Below are 19,598 nucleotides of genomic sequence, written 5' to 3' on the forward strand. Positions count from 1 at the left end.
CTGAAACAACTGCAATTTTACGAACCAAAAGCGTTCGCATCCGGAATGCTGCAACAGCAATCTGCTTGATGCTATCAAAATGGCTTCGAACATGACAAAGTTGGGTTACTGAAATAAATGCTGTTTTTTGCATTTTCGTCCCTTTCATCACGGCCGTAACCAACCGACGAAGCTGATATACCCACAGCAAAGAGGCACGTCCCCAGTAGATAACCAGCCATTAAAAGCTGCTTGAATCCGTTTGACAGCACATTCAAACCGATACATCCTTAAAAAACAATCTTGTTCACTTTGGATGTTTATTATACACTCTTATTCAATGGTCCATGCATGTGAATAGATTGGTCTTCAATTCCAGTCAACCCAGTATCACGTGATATTCCCACAACTGCTTGCACAGTCATGCGTGTACGCTTTATATATCAGAATTTTGCACAACCCATTTGAGGATTCTTCGGGACCTCATCAAAATAATTGGATACAAACAGAGAAGATTAGCATGGCTCCCTGTGCAAGGATGACACGCAAAACTTGAGTGGATTGCCCTTCTGGGCAAGTTTTTTTATTGGATGATTGAAACTTGATGGTAGGTCTATTGCTATGGTATATTTTAATAAAAATGCACTTGGAATGTGGCGGTGTTTTACCTTTAACCCATCAATATTGCTTCATATCCTACACTGAATCAATCAGTAAACCATTGATTTTGAATGGCACGGCTATTTAGTGTGTGTGTAGTATCCACTCTGCTTCATCAATCGGCAGTTGCACATGTAGAATCTCGTCAACAGCCACTCCAATTTAACCATGAGCACAATGCACAGACAGAGTTGCATCTTTCGGGAAGGTTTTTGCATCTGACTGATATCCACTTGGATGTGTAAGTTTGTGCAACTCATTGATATGGCATTTGTTGATTGATTTCCACATGCATTGCTCATGTAATTTCATATGTTGCAACTTTTACAAATCCATAACAGACACTATCAAGAAGGGTCATCCGTTTCTTCAGATTGTTACTCAAAAAAAAACCTCAAGAAATCCGACAAAGTAGCAGGATTTTATGGTGCTCCTGGGTCAAATTGCGACTCGCCTGTTGCTCTTGTTCAAGGCACCTTTCAGTTTGTAAAGCAAGTTTTGAAAAATCCAGACCATGGAATTGATTTTGTTGTATGGACTGGCGATAATTCTCGGTATGCCACATCCCTGATTGACACGCATGCCGTTGTAATCATGAATGCAATCCTATTCCAACTCATTGTTTTTGCACCATTTACTACTTTTCATTTAGCCATGACAAAAAGAATCTAAGAATTAAAGAGGCCGAAGTTGCCGAGGCAAATCGGATTGTTACATCGTATATTATCGATGCCTTTTCAGACCCAAAACGCCCAGGTCATGCTACAGTTCCTGTACTGGCATCTATTGGAAACAATGATATTTATCCACACAATCGACTTCGATACTCTCGAAAGGCAGATACTCCAGTTTTAAACTTTTTTGCAGATCTTTGGGCACCATTTATTCCAAAATCACAAGATGCCACGTTCAGACGAATCGGCTCATACATGGTAGAACTCACTCCAAACAAGTTGTGGGGTGTTTCTCTCAACACGTTGTATCTGGCCAGCTTCAATGGTGCTGTTCCTGACTGTCGTCGTCGCAAATGGCCGCTTGCTTTTTATCAAACAAACTCGGCAGATAAAGTTCAATTTGATAACGACGATATAGAAACAGAAGCATCACATAAATTGTCAGCTGGTGATGATGTATTAAACTGGCTTGAAGTGGACGTGCTTATTCCTGCAAGGAATCGAAACATTTCGGTTTATATCTCAGGTCATGTTCCACCTAATGTAGTTAATTACGGAACAGATTGCTACTCTGAATTTTCTCGATTGACATTCAAGTATCGAGACATTATCCGAGGTCAATTCTATGGTCATATGAATATAGGCAAGTAGTTGTTGAATATTTTGGTGCATGCTTTGTATTTATAAGCTTGTAGCTTAAAACTGATAGAAAGGTACTGCGTGTGGATTGATGCTGACAATCTTTATCTAGATCATTTCTTCTTCACCACTCCGGATCAAGTTTTGCGTCGATACAGTTCATCCACGAGTCTGCAATCGACAGACTTGACTCGTGTCAATACTAATACTGAACTGGTTCTGTTTTCTTCAAGCAAACAGAATGATGCTGATGAAAACCAAGTAAAAGGTGTCGTCACTATCATGTCACCATCCTGGGTGATGCTATACTTTGAGTATCTGATTCTGCATTACAAAGTTGTGCAAGAAAGCAAAATCATTCCACAGCCTATTTTTGTATCACCCTCGGTCGTTCCAGTCTTTAATCCGGGTATTCGAGTATACATCTATGACGTGGTTTCTGATGGTCTTGGTGATCCGAATCTCAAAAAACGCAAGAATATTCCAGCAACGCGATTTGGTACCTTGCTAGATTATGAGCAATACTATGCAGACTTGGAGTACTGGAATAGAGTGACTGATGTTGAGCGTGCAGCTAGTGTAGATGGTGTAATATCTACTGCTGAAACCCCACATGACAAGTCTTTCAAACACCAGACACCTCGATCTAAATACTTGTATGAGCTCGAATATAATAGCAAAAGCCTGTATGATTTATCTGGACATGGAATTGACACGAAAGGATGGCTTGATCTTGCCAAGCGTCTTGGTGGTAGCACAGTTAGTCAACCCAAGCGACGCAAGAAATCAAAAAAGAGCACCAAGAAGTCTACTGGAGATGATCAAGATGAAACTACAAAAGACAGATGGAATCAGCAGCAGAACAGCAAGCAAAAAGAAACTCGAAATTTGCGTCGACTGTTTTTTTCTAATATGATTGTTCATCTCAAAGGACTGATTTCACCTTTTGGATTATAAATAAACATTTTACGTTTTGATGATCAACAAAATTGATAAAACAAGATTGAAATCAACGAATTGAACATTTGTAAAACATTGAGATTTTGGTCTTGTCACAACTAAAACAAATTGAGAATCATTTCATGGCATCTGCAGATAACCATCAGCAGGCGTTGCTTCAGACATTGCTGACTGGATCTGTGCCAGAAAAAACAGATGCTCTCAAGGCATGTGTAGATTACATCAGCGACAATATTCACTTCTTTGCCATCAACTTTCTGCCTGTCATTCTACCTCTTGCTAGCCAAGAATCAGATGCCAATCTTCGAATTCAACTCTTGCAAGTCATTGAAAAAGTCTGCTCTGTCTTGTCTTCTGGCTCGCAGGAAGTCAGATATCCAGGCATGCATCATCATTGAATTCTTTTGAATTTGAATGAGTCTGAATGGTCCAACTCATTGCCAATTCTTGAATTGTTTAGTTATTGCTGGATGTATCGAGGCAGTGGCCGTCATGTTTGCAGATGAAACCATCAGTGTACGCAAGAGACTCATATTGACACTGACAAATATGTATCCAGAAGCATTTCGGATTCTGTAAGCTATATTCTCCCATATAAACAACCGATCTGGTCGCTTGTGTTTAGTATCAATTCAACTGATTTAATTTGTTATGCAGTTGTGTAACACCTGGCGATTCAAAATACTGGCAGATCTTGTCTATCCTTAAAACCCAAATCGATGGCTTTTTTGTTCATGAGAATGAAGGAATCCGGATTAATGCCGCTAGATATTTGTCCAAAGTAGCCATTATGCAAGCACCACCCGATGTAACAGATGTAAGTCCATTCGAGTTTTTGCTGTCTTGATTTTATTTTTTAAAATTCAGATCTGATATGCAGCTGCTAAACCCATTGTTTGCTGTTTTAGAACGACACCATCGCATCTCTTAGTCTAATACCAGCAGATCACCCATACATGAATAATCAACAACTTGTTGCTGAATCGGTTACGCTACTTGATAAATTCCTAACATTGCTTCGTGCACATGCTCAGTAAGTTTATACCTGGTTTGTTTTAATGTAATACCAATAGCCCGATTTTAACTCGGTTGATTCAATAAGAATTCAGGCCACTGGGCTCTTTACTTCTGCTATCATCAATTGTCTACATGATATTATCATTTCTCGAAAACAATACGCACAGGCTGCTTTAAAAGTATTGCTAGAGTTTTTTAAGCAGCAACGTCCATCACATTTAACCTCATTCCAGTACAAGAGCGTTCGTCGCACACTAAAAGTCGTGTTTTTATCTGTTTTTACAATTGCTTCACTGGAACCCATACAACCAGAGATAATAGAGGCTTTAGAACAAATTGGTGCTAAACCATACGAAATACAAGGTCGATTGCGCCGTGCAATGAAACGAAGCATACCTGCTGATTTTGATGACGAGATTGAAGACTGGAAAAGAGCAAGATTTGCTGTAGGCGTATTTGTGTATTGCTTATGAAGTTGTCGTGGCACATGTCAATGTTTCATGCTTACAGTATATCAATTGGGTTTAGGTGCACGGAACTACAGAGCCTTCATACGAACAAAGAGCAGCATTTGCAGCAAATATCCTTTTGGTTGGAATTGAAAAGGTTCCACTAATGGATGTCATTGAAACCATTATTCAAGTTGTTGGCACTCGAACTACAGAACAGTTTGAACAGGATATCCAGGTGAGAGAATCAATTGCATTCAGATGCGTGATATGTGACTTTGTTGACTATATACTGCGGTATCTGTTTTCGGTTTTTATCTTTACTAACTAATGGTGTCGCAGATGCATTTGGAAAATGAAGCTATTAGAACTGAAAAAGAAAAGGCTGCTCAAACAGCTGTCGTTCAAGATCCTCGATTACGAGCTGCTGCAATGCAAGCTGCTACTCAGCCAGTTGTTCCAAAAGTTGATCCAGTGGCCGAGGCACTTGCTCGTCAGATTCAACAAGATACGTCTAATCTTATGGCAGAAATTCAGGTTTGCATTCAGTTGCATCAACAACAATTACAGGTTCAAGCCGTTACACAGACTCAAGCTGGAATTCCTGGTTTTAAAGAGGAAACAGATTTGAATCATGCTGGAGGTATTGACGCTACAATGAAAGCTGGTGCTGCCATAGGATCTGGTAGTGCATTGGCACTTGAAACTTTTGTTTCGGCAGAAGAACGTAGTGAATTGGTGGTGGAAACTCTGGAGCGTATTTTTGCAATGGAATCGCATTTTTCGATCCCTACTGCAGCAGGAGCCAAACTCCCTGCATTAATTCCTCGAGACAATAACAGTATTCTTGCCGCACGTCTGGGCTGGATAGTAATGACCATTAGAGTAGTAACACGATCGAGTATGCAGGCAGATCGTCTTCGCCAAAAGCTTTTGGATTTTATCTTGGCAGACTTTAAAAAGCGTGTCAATATTGCAATTCTGTGGCTTCATGAGGAGCAGTTTCTAAGTCAATCTGGCAATACCGACTCTTATACAATTTGGCTCAAGAATATTCTAGATGGTCTTGCTTGTGATAGAGAGTCCCGCAATGGTAGTACGGGCACACTACAAAACCCTACATCTGATCGTATTGATACATCTGTGCGCGATAATCAATTCGAAAAACTGCATGCAGCTTTGGATCCTGAAGACCGTGCATTTGTTCGACTTTTGATTGAATCACCAGTGTTTACAGACATTGCAATGGATCATATTTTGGCGTGCTGTGAATCATCAAACAAGTATGCTTTGCTATCTATATCTTACCGAATTTACAATCATATCCTGTGCAATTGCGTCAAATTTCTTATTTTTCTTGTCTTTTAGCATTTATCTTGGAGTCTCTGCATTAAGAGAGCTGATAAATTCTCGACCGGCCGTTCGAGACAATTGTTTGGAAAAGCTTCTCGCATACTGCATAACACCGGGTGAGCTTCTATCATGTTATAATCTGACTGATACCACGCAGCTGTATTCTTTAACTACTAAATTAATATATCTAAACGCTAGATCCACAACTTCGTTCCACCTCGATTATTATTACTCGCCAGTTATTTGAAAATCACAAGCCTCTTTCTGCAACCATTTCTTCCTTTTCGCTCAAGCAGCTGGCACTACTCAAAAGTATTCCGGAAGTTCCTGTACAAGAGGCTGATCATAAAGTTGAGGATAGCGATCAGGCCAAAACCAATACATTAGAGAATGAGTCGGCAATTGACACCAGTTTGGTTTCTCAAAAAAAGATATCTGCAGGTATACGAAAAATGCGTATTGTTTTTGTACCTTTATTTTACCTTTGTTACCAACGCTTATGTATTGAACAGAAGAACATAAAGTATGGATGGTCCAGGAAGTAGCTCGACATTTGGAGTTGTATTTGGCACTGTGTAGTTGCAAGGATGCATTACTTGACGAGTAAGTGGCATCTATATTTGTTGATGATACATCTGCAGCTACTTTCATCAAATATTACGACTCTGTTTAACTGTTTTAACCATGATTAAATTGTAGGGTGTGTTTACAACTCCATGAATTCCCTGCATATATCCAGGAAATCGTATCGCTTCAACTGGTTGGGCTTTTGCGTGCCATGTCTGTACACCCTGAGAAACTTCTTAGTCTTATATCTACCTTTCCAGATGGAGCAGAAGTTATTTCCATTAAAGCGATTGAAGTGCTTTTGACCACCGAACATGCTGCTCTAGCAATAAAACAAGCAATAGATGCCTATATGCAACGCCAGCTGGATGCTAGATTCTTGGTTATTATTATGCCACATTTGGAGCGGGTAAGGATCCTATTATTTCAACATGATTCCTGTTTAAAGTCGACTTTTGCTTGAAAATTGAGCATTGCTAACTTTTGAATGGTTTGGATCAATTTATTGATCTAGGCGCAAATCATGAGCGAGCTGCCCAAACTCATCATGACATTGGACGGAACCGAAAAAAATCACAACATTGTTTGTGGTGTGGTGACCCAACTTATTTCTGCCGACAACTCGCTTGCAGATGGAGAAGTTAAAAAGGCACCTCTCACTCCAGCGGAATTGCTCATCAAAATCCACCAAATTGATGATATAGTGGGACTAAAGCGTTGTGTAGAAGGTATCAAGTTTGATTTTTGTACTAAACATCTGATGGGTTTATTCTCAACATCTGTTTTTTCTATTTTAGCTACTTCGATTTGTTTTGAAATGCCTGATTTGTTTAAGCAAGAAGTTCTTGCTGTTACTTTACAACATCTTGCCGATCTGCCTACCTTGCCCATTCTGTTTATGCGTACTGCCATTCAAAGTCTTGGTGCTTACAAGGGACTTGTCAGTTTTGTAAATAACATTCTTGGGAGGCTAGTTGGAAAACGAATATGGGCCAATACACAAGTTTGGCAAGGATTTATTCGATGCTGCACGGTAAACCCATTGTTTTAAATAACGGTTGATGCCAATGATACAGTGTGCTGATTTAGATGATTCGTATTAACTGTTTGCACAACCATTGTATTGGGGTTGACAGATTATGTTTCCATCGTCCATTTCCATCATTTTAGCACTTCCTAAAACACAAGCGTTGGACTTGATTGACAAATCACCTAACCTTCGTCATGCACTTCAAGAGTATTTAGGTCAACTATCGACTCAGCAACGCGCTCGACGTGATTTTGTTGTTCTTGGTCAATTACTAAATGAAATCACTGCTAAATAATGTCTTTGATCGTATCTAACAGACTTTGTTGAAATCATTGGGATTGTTTATTTGTGTATGCAGTGTGTACCTGTTTTTCTTCGGTTGAGATGTGTTTGTAGATTGGATTCAGGGATCGTTGTTTGAGTAGTTTTTGCAACTTTTTATCACGCATTCACGTCATTGTGTTCAACTAGAATGTATGGGATTTAAAATATACGAATGAGGTAGTCAAAGGTAGTGTGACTGAAACATGATTGAGCAAGTTTTGGTTTTTTAAAGCTTGGTCGACCATGAGATCGCTTATTGTGCAGTACCCATCTTCAATCATGGCAAGATCGGGTTAAAACATGGTATACATGTATAATATGATGAAACATGGCATTTATTTCAGAGGCTCGGTAGTAGCATTGCCCGAATTGCAATTCACCATCACCATAAGTTTACCATCTACAAGAGGATCTTCTTTTGGACGGATATCGCTCATACTCCATGGAACAGAGCCACTATTAGGCAAGGGTTTGACTTGAGAGGCTTGCAAGCTTTTATCAGCCAATTCATGGTTGCTGAGACTCAGGTTTGACAGAGATAGAGCTTGGGGTGAACCGGGGTTGGGGTGTGCGGGTGGATCGTGAAGTTGGGTTCGGCTTGCTGATGGAGTACTAGAAAGCTTATTGATTGCTTTGACAACATCGATGGCTTTGCGGAACATGCGACGAGCATCGAATCCCTTGAGGACCTGTGGAAACAGATCTTTGTTGGATACATGAGTCATGGTAGGTACCTTTGCTGCTGTTGACAGCCAAGGATGTGCGAGAGCTTGTCTCGCGGTAAATCGGCGACTTGAATCAACAATCAGCAGGCCACGAATAAAATTCTTGGCATTATCTGAAATGTCTGACCAATATTCATCGTCAAACCGAAATCTTGCATTCAGGATATTCTCCATTTCCTCGTGTGTACCCTTTGTATGTAGATCGAATGGCATGTAACCACAAAGACTGACACGGGAAAAATATGGCGATGAGTCAGGATCATCAAGCCATGACAAACACATCAATACAATAATTCTTACAGAAAGTACGTCATGACTCCAATACACCACAGATCAACAGGCTTTCCGTGGCCAGCTTTTTTCAAAATCTCTGGAGCCATATAGCCAGGGGTGCCACATGTTGTTCGCAACACATCCAGTCTGTCGGAATCAATGATTTTGGATAATCCAAAATCAGCAATCATGAGTTCGCTATTTTCGTCTTTGGTTTTGAATAGTAAATTCTCTGGCTAAAATAGGGATAAAAGTTTAGTTTAGTCCATACTAGCGTATTGCCTTTGATGCAGTGGAGAGTAGTTTTTTTTATTTGCCGCTCACCTTGATGTCACGATGAACAATATTTTGGTCATGAAGGTATGCGACAGAGTCGACAACAGTCCGTACGATATTGACAGCATCCTCTTCGTAAAACTGACCTTTCTCACAAATCCGACTAAACAGCTCGCCACCAGTACACAAATCCATGACAAAATACAGATTGTTTGGCGTCTCGAAATCTGAAAAAGGTCAACACAGATCCAGGGTATAGTTAGACACATTGATAACCACCCATCACGAGTTTAAATGGACATACAATCCCATAGCGTAACAATGTTTTTGTGGCCTTTGGAGACTCTTTTGAGAACCTCGATTTCATTTAGAATCATGTGTTCTTTGCCTTGCATGAGCTTTTTACTGATCATTTTGACCGCAAACCGCTCACCTGTCTTCATCTGTTTGCAAATGAAAATTCATTGTTGAATACAACAGCAGATACGAATGGTAAGCAAGCCATTACTAATTGGTCGAGATCAGCAAGGCGGTGTTGAGGCTGAAAACAACGGTCGACATCCAACATGAATTCCGCAATAGCGCAAGATTCAAATGAATGCTTGCATAAAAACAGTCGATAGAATAGGTGGAATTCAATCTAACAAGTCCAGCTATTACCTTGACAGCTTCCTTGACAGTAGCATAGCTACCTTGACCTAGGGTTTTCCCCGTCTTGTGTGTAATCAAGACAGAAATTATAGAAAACAATAGAATAAATGATTAGTATGCTTAAGCTTGATATAATGAATCAGCCATGCAGGTGTGGAATGCAGTCTAGTGCGCAAGTCAGGGTTGTGTAGATTTTGATAATACGGCAGTCGAATTGAAGTGAATGGCCGACACAGAATCTAATTCGAGTTGATAGGATTGATATGGTTTTCATAAGACTGTATTTTTGCCATGCTGTTTGCATCAAGATTTGGTGTATGCATGCTGGCTATTTAATAAGTGTATCGCACGTCTATCTGGTGAGGATTGTAGCCAAACGTATAGCTATGGTCGATGCAAGAAATAATTTGTATAATTCACAAACATGGCTAAAGCATTGTACCTTGTATTCACAGGGAGCTAATGCAGACATGAGTACTATAACAGTTGGTAATACTCGATATGGGGAAAGTGCAAATCTTGCTGATTTTCTCAAATTTACAGCTGTATTTCACCTGAAAAATATATCAAGACGATTCACTAGTTGCTGCATGCATTCCAAGTGCATTTTTATTAAAATATACCATAGCAATAGACCTACCATCAAGTTTCAATCATCCAATAAAAAAACTTGCCCAGAAGGGCAATCCACTCAAGTTTTGCGTGTCATCCTTGCACAGGGAGCCATGCTAATCTTCTCTGTTTGTATCCAATTATTTTGATGAGGTCCCGAAGAATCCTCAAATGGGTTGTGCAAAATTCTGATATATAAAGCGTACACGCATGACTGTGCAAGCAGTTGTGGGAATATCACGTGATACTGGGTTGACTGGAATTGAAGACCAACCTATTCACATGCATAGACCATTGAATAAGAGTGTATAATAAACATCCAAAGTGAACAAGATTGTTTAAGCCATTGGAGTTGGCTAGTATTTCTGCAAATGATTTTCATGCATTTCAAGATTCGTTTCAAACTTGAAAGCATTTAGAATACAAAACTTGAGTGCAGATGCAAGTGTTTTATTTTATGTAACTAAATTAAGCTTTTGTTTTAAACGACAATAACCAATTCTAAAGCAATCAAGACGCGAGTTTAAACTGGGACAACCACGACAGGAAATGAGCAGTGTCGAAGCACGTATGTAGCAGTAGATCCCATAAGCAATGACTTGATGGTACTAGTTCCTCTGCGACCCATGACCACGCAGCGAGGATGGATACTGGCGGCAGTTGAACAGATGGCATCTTTTGGAGAGTTGGAGAGAACAACATGAACTCTCAGCCGACAGTTTCGAGATTTATCAAAGGACTCTGCTCGAAGCACAAACCGATCCAAGATCACCGAAGTCTTGAACATCAATGTACAAGGAGATTAGCAGGATAGTATAAAGGGATTCAAATAGTAATATCATACCAGTTGGTCCAATGCAAGTTTCAAGTCAGCAGAAGAAGGTTCCATCTTGCTCCTATATTCTGATTCGATAGAATGAGCCATGCGACGACCAATTGAACTGCGAGGTTCACTTTGATCCGCATCCATCCACATGGAGGCTAGTTGCATGTTAGTTTGAATACCAAGACAGATATCTGGACATGGACTTACATCTGGATTTCCAAAAGAGATAAAGTTCTTTAGAAGAGACCACATTGAGTAATACGATAGCATTACAAGAACTGTTTGTTTCAGGGATTGATGAAGTGAGGTTGTGACAAGTCCAGTCAAAGGCAGTTTCTGCAGAAGTCGAACCATCCAGACAGACTAGAATACAGTCAGTGCAAGAACCATCTACATGATGAGAAACAGAGTTATCCAGAACATGGTCTTGCATGATTCTTGTGCAGTTTGGCTCTTCAGACGAAGCGGGCTCAAACAGTTGTTGATTCTCTTCAAAGGCAGACGAACTCATGTTCTGAACGAGACTTGCAGGACGCAGTGGAATTGGACTGTTTGTCATGTTGAGATTTTCGAGTTTTTATCTGGTCAACTTTATTTATTCGATTGCTATCATGAACCAACTGGATTCGGTCAATACAGATCAGAATACACTATGGGATTCCCGTAGATTGCTAGTCGTCTCGTTATTCTTGCCATACACTCCTTCATGCATTGATCTTCCAACTGTTCCCATTCAACCTACTGTTCTTCCATTACAGAGTTTAACCCGTCGTTTAAGTCTGGTTTCTACCATGGCAAACATGAAGGCTTTACAGAATCCTACTAATCTATTTCCATCCTCTGTCTTCAATGACCATTCCAACATTCATTCCAAAGCGGAACGTCAGAAAGACCGGATAGCTTGTTCTGATCTTGACGAATGCATGATCCATTCTTCGGGTGCTGGCAATATTGGACTCCAAAATGCTGTCAATGCATTCAAGGACAATACTATCAACCGTATGTGGATTGGAACTGTCGGTATCAATACAGACGATATTCCACAATCCCAGCTCGATAGTTTAAGAAATAGGCTCATCTCCAAGTATTCTTCGACTCCTGTTTTTGTTCGTCAGGATGAACTGGATGGTCACTACAATCAATTTTGCAAACAGGTAACAGTCGACATCAACTGGACTTGTATCAGATATCCAGGGTGTTCTCATGCATTGGATTTGCTTTTCGTTGATGTGGAAATAATGACTGGAATCCATCCAGTTATTATCACATGTGCTGGAGAATCCCATCAATCTCTTGACAATACATTTTGACTGATTCTGTTTTGTTTAGGTTCTTTGGAAGCCATTTCACTACCAATTGCCTGACTATCCAAAACCCAGGGGTTACGAAGAAGCCGCATGGCAACATTACACAGCTGTCAACCAAAAATTTGCTGATGAAATCGTCAAAGTTTATCGTGACAACGATATTGGTAAGCTTAAATCTTCATCTTGTGTGGTTTTCTGTCACTATCAATATTCTTGTTCAGTAACTCAACATCAATGTGATATCAATTTTAATGTTTTTTTGTAAACTGTCCAGTTTGGATTAATGACTATCACTTGATGCTTGTACCTCAAATGGTTCGGCGTATGATACCCACTGCCACTATTGGTTTCTTTTTGCATATTCCTTTTCCAAGTTCTGAAATATTTCGATGCTTGCACGTTCGAAAGCAAATTCTACAAGGGCTATTGGGTGCAGATCTAATTGGATTCCAAGTTTGTATTTTATTGCTGTAAATCTATCAATCGTTTCCTGTCTTCATGGCTAAACTCATTGTCACATTCCTTGTATAGACTTATGCGTTCATGAGGCATTTTTTAATGACTTGTACTAGGCTGCTCGCATTAGAAACAACACCAAAGGGAATCCAATTGGAAAACTCGGTCGTTGGTCTTGGGATCTATCCTATTGGTTTGTTTTAATTGGATTCATATTACAGTGTTTGTCTATATGTTTGGTGAGTTCCTATCACTAATCTATACATTAATGCTTAGGAATTGACTTGTCATCACTTAATGCAAAAAGGTAATCACGCTTGTTAAATACTTTTCAGCAATCTAATCCTTATGCTTACATATTCTGGATTTGGATTCATACAGAGCTCATCCTGAAGTAGCAGAAATCATTGCTTCGCTCAAGGAAAAATACCATGGAATGCATGTTGTGATTGGACGAGACAAGAACGACTACGTTAAAGGTGTACGTCAAAAGGTTCTTGCATTTGAACGATTTCTGGTGCAGCATCCCGAGTGGCATAATCGGGTTGTTTTAATTCAAGTCGTCCTGTCCACTACAGAAGCAAATGAACTTGAAACTCACGTATTGGATGTTGTATCTCGCATCAATTCGCGTTTTGGAGCAATTGGATATGTACCTGTAGTGTATCTGCAGCAAAATATCAGCTTCAATCATTATCTTGCTCTTTTATCTGTAAGTCATTGCTATTCCTATTGGCTCAACGATCAAACTCTACATTGAATGGCTATGCTTTTGTAATTTGAAACTAATACCACTAGTTTAGATTGCGGATGCTTGTCTTATCACATCCCTTCGAGATGGTATGAATCTCACATCTCATGAATATGTGGTCTGTCAAGAGACCAAATTCAGTCCTCTTATTATTAGCGAGTTTGCTGGAACGTACGGGAGCTTTGGAGCTGCAATTAGGGTAATCATACATGTCTGAGTATTTATAATTATCTACGCTAAAATGTTTTTGTTATTCGTGCTGTAATGGGGGTTTATTGCATTTTAACCAAATCCAGATTAATCCATGGGACGGTCAAGAGGTAGCCAATGCAATCAATGAAGCTCTCACCATGTCAGCAGATGAAAAAAAATATCGATGGTCTATGCTATATCAATATGTTTCCACCAATACAGGTATGTGCTCTACTATATTCTAATAATGACTACGTCGACTTTTTTGTAATGTTTGACTAATTCACAGTATAAATGGTGTTTAGCACAATCGTATGTGGAATCATTTGTGTCAGATACTGCTCGCGTTCATATTGAAAACATGTCCATCATGTCAACTAGCATTCCACGACTGTCATTCAAATCACTCTATGCAGACTACATCTCCTGTCATTCTCGCTTATTTGTAAGTTGGAATTGGAATGACATGTTTTTCAAAAGTGTTGGGCGATATAATAATGGTATCATAACCTATTCTATATGTTTGATCGTTGTCGCACTTTTATATGTAGCTTCTGGATGATGAAGGAACGCTTTTTTCAAATTCACTAGGTTCAACCATTCCGGCCTATTATGCCGAGGTTAATCGTGCCAAGACGCTTCTGCGGAATCTATGCGAAAATGAACACAACATTGTGTATCTGATGAGTGGTCGTAGGCGAAGTGATTTGGAAGCCTTTTTTGAAATACCATCCCTTGGTATTTGGTAAGCCTCGTTGCTATGTGTAGTTACTAAAATGCACAGCGATCTAAGTCATTTTGTTTATTCCAACAAATTTTTGTTTGAAATAGTGCCGAAAATGGATCGTTTATCAAATACTCGGATCGATCCAAATGGGAAATTGTACTTCAAGATCAAGACTTTTCGTGGCGTAAAAAAGTGCTTGAAGTGTTCGAGTACTACACAGAGTAAGTCGCCCAAATACTTTTTTTAAATTTTAAACACCGAGTGCGTAATTAACCACTTGAAATGCATAATATAGTCGAACACCCGGCTCATTTATCGAGCAAAAGGAGATTGGTATACTGTGGCATTATGGGCTTGCCGATAAAGGCTTTGCTTCTTGGCAAGCTGCAGAGTGTCAGAATCATTTGCAAAATACTGTCACAGCAACGTACCCCGTGCATATTTTAGCAAAGCAAAAATGTGTCGAGGTTATGCCTCGAAATGTTAGTAAAGCTACAATGGTACAGCGCATTTTGGAGCATCATCAAGCTCGATCACAGCGACGCCAGCACTCTTTTTCACTACATCCTCAGCAACCTTCTTCGCCACTGCATGCTCCTACCAATATGCAGTCTCGATCTCTTCCGTCTGGCCTCAACTCTCAACTATCGTTGTCTGATCATATTGCTGACACTTCTTATTTATTTTCAGGAAATCTTGAGCCTTTTGAGCCAAGTCCTTCTTTGCTTGGTAGAAGCAATTTTGATTATCCAGCTGACACAGAGTATAATCATAGCAATCGAGCAACCATTAGCACAACAAATTCATCCTTTCATGGCACTGATACTATTTCCATTGCAAGCATAGATTCGCATTCCAGCCACTCTGCGTCTTTTCATTCGTCGCAGCTGCAACCCATGCAGTCATTTGGAAGTGCAACGCCATCGCGCTTTGAACGAATCGACTTTATACTTTGTATTGGAAATGATCGATCTGATGAATGCATGTTTGAATATTTGGGTCGATTGGCGGTTCGCGAAAATCGTAGTCGTCGGCTAGAGGGTGCAGGAAGCAACTCTCCCCTGGTAGAAGCATACGATCAGCGACACTCGCGACGTAACACCAGTCAAGTGCCCATGAGTTTGAATACGAGCGGGGATTTATTTGTTCAAGGTGACGACAATAGCTTTTCACCCTCTACTGAGCCTATCTTACTACCTGGATCCGAGGTAGCTGACCAACTATGCAACAGTCCTTATCAGACGGATATATTTCAGTCATCCAGTGTGCCGACCGAATCCACAATGAATTCTCATATGAAACGTTATCGACACATTATTACGTGCACTGTTGGTGCAAAATGCAGCTCTGCTAAATCATATCTATCCAAAGTTTCTTCGGTGCTCGATGGATTGGAATACCTTCATTCACAAGCGCAACAATCCATTTTCTAGCCTTTCTTTTTGTTTTAGTAAATGCTTGATAGCTTCAAATATATCATTACCAAGTGGATGGGTTTAAATTGGTGAATGAGTATTAATCATTTTTTATTCGTGCTACTATTACTATGATGTGGTTTGGATTACTATACAGCCTGTCGTTTTCTATCTGCTTCAGCAACCTGTGTGATATCTGATAGTTTTGGTGTTCAAAAAATAGTTTAGGATGTCAGTAAAAAAGGAATTGGATGGTAATATATGGGTGATTACCTTGCATATCAAGCACTCTATACTGCAATGCGTGTAGTTTTTCTGTCAGTGTTTTTTGCTCTGTAGATGCGCTCATGGACATGATTGCAGCGACTCCAGTAGTCACCGGCACCGTATTCGGTCCCTGCACATTAACATCGTTGCCTTCCCCGCCGACCGTGTCGCTCTGAACCACGTTGACCACTCGAGATCGTACAGCAATTCGATCATACAAATCATCAATAGCAAGCTTGGTTTCACTAATAATTCGCATTCTCTCTTTGCTCGAGTTGTCCCGCTCTTCAATACGCTGTTCAAGATATGCACTATTCTGCTTGATTTTATCAAGGTACTTTTGCTGTGTACCTAATTTTGAGTTGTAGACAAGGATCAAGTCATTCTTGTCCTTGTCAAATTCAGTGTTATTTCTCGGTATTCTGCCAAATTTTCAAGAAATTTGGATCCAGTATGGCTTACTTTAATTAAACCAGCAAGCTTTGCTTGAAGTTTTTCAACCTCATCCTGATTGCATTGAACGACACTTTTCAGGTCATCGTTGGTTTCTACAAGCGTTTTATGTCGCATGATGATATCGTTGATATGGGGCTCGTTCACATCAAGATAATCAGGTGGTAAAGAGTCCACTATGGATTGGAGGTATCTTTCATATGTTTTGTGACGATCTATGTTGAATGCAATGATAACAGTTAAGCGGTGATTTAAACGTGTATACAAAAACTGAACTACTCAACTAATCAACTTTAGTATTTGAGCTCCTTTGGATTGCTCGTCTTGCAATTGGCGCTGAAGCAATCCCAACTCAACTTCCTATACTTGTTCAAAAAATAAACTTAATTTGCATTTTAAATCTACATGTCATCAAGCTTGGTGAATTGGAAAACTAGCAAGTCATTCGAGTATCTAAATCTTGCCTTGGATTCACGCAGCTTTTTTTCATTGATGGATTTCACATTTGCTCGTTGTCGTTTTGCATCGTTTTCTTTGAGAAACTTTTCAAATTTCGTCACTCGATCTCTGATTTGTTTTTGCTATTCTTACACGAGTCAGACAGAATCGAATCGCTGGGAATACAGTCGAGTTGAGTAAAGCATATTCGTTACCTTGGCTTTCAATTCCTCTTGCTTTTCTCGACACTCTTCCATGCGTTTGGAAAATTCAACTCGTTTTTTTTCAAGGAGGGTTTGAATGGCATGCATCTCCCGCTTTTTCTGGAGAAGCAGAGTGGATTGCAATGTCTGACGGTTTTCAAGCATAGTAGACGCCTAAACTCGATTATAAACAACATCATTGGTGTTTATATGATTAGTAGTTAACCTGACCATTGGATTGATTTTAAAACTTGGATCTTCTTTTTCACACCGAATTCAATTCACCTCATTCTTGTGTCCAGTCATGACTCCTTGGATGCTGTTGATACCAAAAATAGTTTATCTACAGTGAGTTGGTCTATATCTATTCATGTGCATTCATATTGAGTTTATTTAGCTATCTATACATTTTTCCTCCCCGCTGGGTTACAAAAGTTTCATTTTCACGGTGGACCACATGGGTCGCTCCTTCGACCACCACTTCGAGGCCGTGACTTGGATGTCTGTGCGGTTCGAGCAAGCTAGTGACAGATTTTACTGCATGCTGTGAGGTATTTCGTGTACTGTTGCGTGATGGGCTATGTGGAAAAGAAGATACTCCTTTATCATTAGGAATTTTAGATGTATTGGGAGAGGCCATTTGCTCGAGTAGTTTGGAGAATAAAAGTTAATTCAACTTTCGCGTTGCATTTATTCAAATCTTGTGTATCAACTTGTTGGCACGCAGTGTATAGTATCAAGTATAAGATTTGAATGGGGTTTCATGTTGTATGTATACTCGAGTCAAAATTCAGATGTTCAGTATCTAACAATGCAGTTGTAAACAAATACAGGTTCGGCAATCCAACTTCATTTCAATGGTTGACCAAAATACACTACTCGAGCTCCTGAAAACTAACTACAAAATAACCAAAGAAAATCATACACTTGATCGAGAGAATTTATCATCAGGCGACCGGAAACTATCAATTTCAAGTTGCTTTTGGATCTTTATATATCTGTAAAGATACATGTTATATACTTTACAACGCTGTGGTGAATCTACACAACACATATATAGAATGATTAGTTGAATGATTCACCATTTAAATGATTAAATAAACCAGTCCATCTTCTTACTTATAAGATCTTGCAATCGAGGTGCAATAGCAACTTGTTCATCTGACAAGAATCGACCTAAAAACAGTAGTCATATGAATTCATGTTTTTAAAACAACAGGCAAAAGTTGGCAAGTACCTTTTTCAGATGATATCTGATCACGCAAATACTCTTGCATTAGAACACCAAAAGTGATTAGTCCTTGTGGGCTAAATGCACCAACCATGGATTGATGTTTTGGTCTAGAACAAAATTCGGATGTTGCAAAAATGATTGCATCCAAAAATTCCTAGTAAAACAAACCATTAGACAATGAAACGACTCAAAATATCCAATAATAAAAGCATCAGACATACATTTGATGGAAGTTGAAAGCGAGTGGTAGCTGTTTATAAAATTTCAATTATCGGTCAGATATGAATCAATTATCATTCCAATAAGCATATCTTGATTTTAAACTTACCCAATTCAGCTTCTGGAGTCATACATCCAGATTTTAGCGATTGTCTTATACTTTCAATATCAAACGTTTCTGTTGGCTTTACAAACGTGTCTTGAAAATACCGGCTAGCGTTTTGATCTACAGTGACATCCAGTACTTTATAATGGTCTCGACACCATTTTGCTTGCATTTCATGCTTATAATACTCGTCCCAAGAAGCATTGTTTGGTAGACTTAATGTATAGTCGAGTTCCTTTCTTTTTGGAGCAATACTACTGCCAAACATGATTGAAGACACCTCACATATCTGCGGTTCCAAAGGTTGCTTCTGTATCTGAATAGCCCGAGTAACTTCATTATCTTCCTCATCTGGCGTGTACATAAGGTTGGATACAGATGGAACACTTGGACCTCCATCTGAAGGCTCGATTATCCACGGCTGTATAAACTTGATGAAAGGAACCCGTTGTGCAGATTCAAGCAGTACTTTTCTTTTAAAATAATGAATAGAGTGAGACAATTTGCTGTTGAACAAAGCCACATTCTTCATACGGAACCGCTCTAGTTTTCTGACTCGATGAGCCGAGCCAGTAACAAGGGACTCATTGAGTATACGTTGAGAGTACAAAATTCCCAATGCCCTATTTGTAGTTCGCTTCTCATTAAAAAAAGGAATGACAGAACATCCTTCAGAATGATGTATTGCATGGTCAGTCTTTGAGGTAGCTTCCACTGCCCATTGTGGTCGTTTGTACGCATCTTTGAATTGAATGCGTTTTTTTGAAAAGTCCAACATCAGCAATGGTAAATCTTGGTAAAGTGCAAAAATCAAT

General features: G+C 39.5%; 7 protein-coding genes across 7 annotated transcripts; 3 read left to right on the top strand and 4 right to left on the bottom strand.

Moving 5' to 3' along the window:
- Positions 1-710: 710 nt before the first annotated feature.
- Positions 711-2,909, top strand: BATDEDRAFT_90999 (uncharacterized protein; the record flags this gene model as incomplete). The annotated part of the gene is made up of 4 exons (XM_006681138.1): positions 711-880; positions 981-1,193; positions 1,292-1,929; positions 2,065-2,909. 4 exons carry the CDS (start codon positions 711-713, stop codon positions 2,907-2,909), a joined length of 1,866 nt encoding a protein of 621 aa, XP_006681201.1.
- Positions 2,910-3,026: 117 nt separating this feature from the next.
- BATDEDRAFT_35753 (uncharacterized protein) lies at positions 3,027-7,623 on the top strand (the record flags this gene model as incomplete). The annotated part of the gene is made up of 14 exons (XM_006681085.1): positions 3,027-3,293; positions 3,373-3,487; positions 3,570-3,729; positions 3,821-3,945; positions 4,015-4,375; positions 4,458-4,616; positions 4,721-5,661; positions 5,747-5,847; positions 5,930-6,172; positions 6,244-6,334; positions 6,431-6,707; positions 6,813-7,026; positions 7,096-7,331; positions 7,435-7,623. The coding sequence occupies exons 1-14, from the start codon at positions 3,035-3,037 to the stop codon at positions 7,621-7,623; spliced, it is 3,471 nt and encodes a 1,156-aa protein (XP_006681148.1). The 5' UTR covers positions 3,027-3,034.
- A 342-nt stretch (positions 7,624-7,965) lies between these two features.
- Positions 7,966-10,067, bottom strand: BATDEDRAFT_17461 (uncharacterized protein). Its single transcript, XM_006680955.1, has 6 exons — positions 10,020-10,067; positions 9,587-9,640; positions 9,231-9,369; positions 8,975-9,153; positions 8,678-8,886; positions 7,966-8,603 (listed from the first exon to the last, which is right to left on the bottom strand). The coding sequence occupies exons 1-6, from the start codon at positions 10,047-10,049 to the stop codon at positions 7,988-7,990; spliced, it is 1,227 nt and encodes a 408-aa protein (XP_006681018.1). The 5' UTR covers positions 10,050-10,067; the 3' UTR covers positions 7,966-7,987.
- A 645-nt stretch (positions 10,068-10,712) lies between these two features.
- Positions 10,713-11,526, bottom strand: BATDEDRAFT_26836 (uncharacterized protein; the record flags this gene model as incomplete). Its single annotated transcript, XM_006680999.1, has 3 exons — positions 10,713-10,967; positions 11,034-11,170; positions 11,223-11,526. The coding sequence occupies 3 exons, from the start codon at positions 11,524-11,526 to the stop codon at positions 10,713-10,715; spliced, it is 696 nt and encodes a 231-aa protein (XP_006681062.1).
- A 100-nt stretch (positions 11,527-11,626) lies between these two features.
- Positions 11,627-15,952, top strand: BATDEDRAFT_90772 (uncharacterized protein; the record flags this gene model as incomplete). Its single annotated transcript, XM_006681139.1, has 12 exons — positions 11,627-12,169; positions 12,345-12,486; positions 12,597-12,775; positions 12,854-12,971; positions 13,055-13,085; positions 13,160-13,490; positions 13,582-13,728; positions 13,826-13,943; positions 14,027-14,166; positions 14,273-14,466; positions 14,553-14,669; positions 14,744-15,952. 12 exons carry the CDS (start codon positions 11,627-11,629, stop codon positions 15,879-15,881), a joined length of 3,198 nt encoding a protein of 1,065 aa, XP_006681202.1. The 3' UTR covers positions 15,882-15,952.
- A 60-nt stretch (positions 15,953-16,012) lies between these two features.
- Positions 16,013-17,864, bottom strand: BATDEDRAFT_26838 (uncharacterized protein; the record flags this gene model as incomplete). The annotated part of the gene is made up of 7 exons (XM_006681000.1): positions 16,013-16,059; positions 16,137-16,521; positions 16,593-16,798; positions 17,059-17,164; positions 17,237-17,398; positions 17,510-17,543; positions 17,632-17,864. The coding sequence occupies 7 exons, from the start codon at positions 17,862-17,864 to the stop codon at positions 16,013-16,015; spliced, it is 1,173 nt and encodes a 390-aa protein (XP_006681063.1).
- Positions 17,865-18,058: 194 nt separating this feature from the next.
- BATDEDRAFT_90773 (uncharacterized protein) lies at positions 18,059-19,561 on the bottom strand (the record flags this gene model as incomplete). Its single annotated transcript, XM_006681201.1, has 5 exons — positions 18,059-18,265; positions 18,344-18,400; positions 18,462-18,612; positions 18,680-18,708; positions 18,787-19,561. The coding sequence occupies 5 exons, from the start codon at positions 19,559-19,561 to the stop codon at positions 18,144-18,146; spliced, it is 1,134 nt and encodes a 377-aa protein (XP_006681264.1). The 3' UTR covers positions 18,059-18,143.
- Positions 19,562-19,598: the final 37 nt, after the last annotated feature.

Source organism: Batrachochytrium dendrobatidis (assembly GCF_000203795.2).
Source record: "Batrachochytrium dendrobatidis JAM81 unplaced genomic scaffold BATDEscaffold_11, whole genome shotgun sequence".
Classification (NCBI taxonomy): domain Eukaryota; kingdom Fungi; phylum Chytridiomycota; class Chytridiomycetes; order Rhizophydiales; genus Batrachochytrium; species Batrachochytrium dendrobatidis.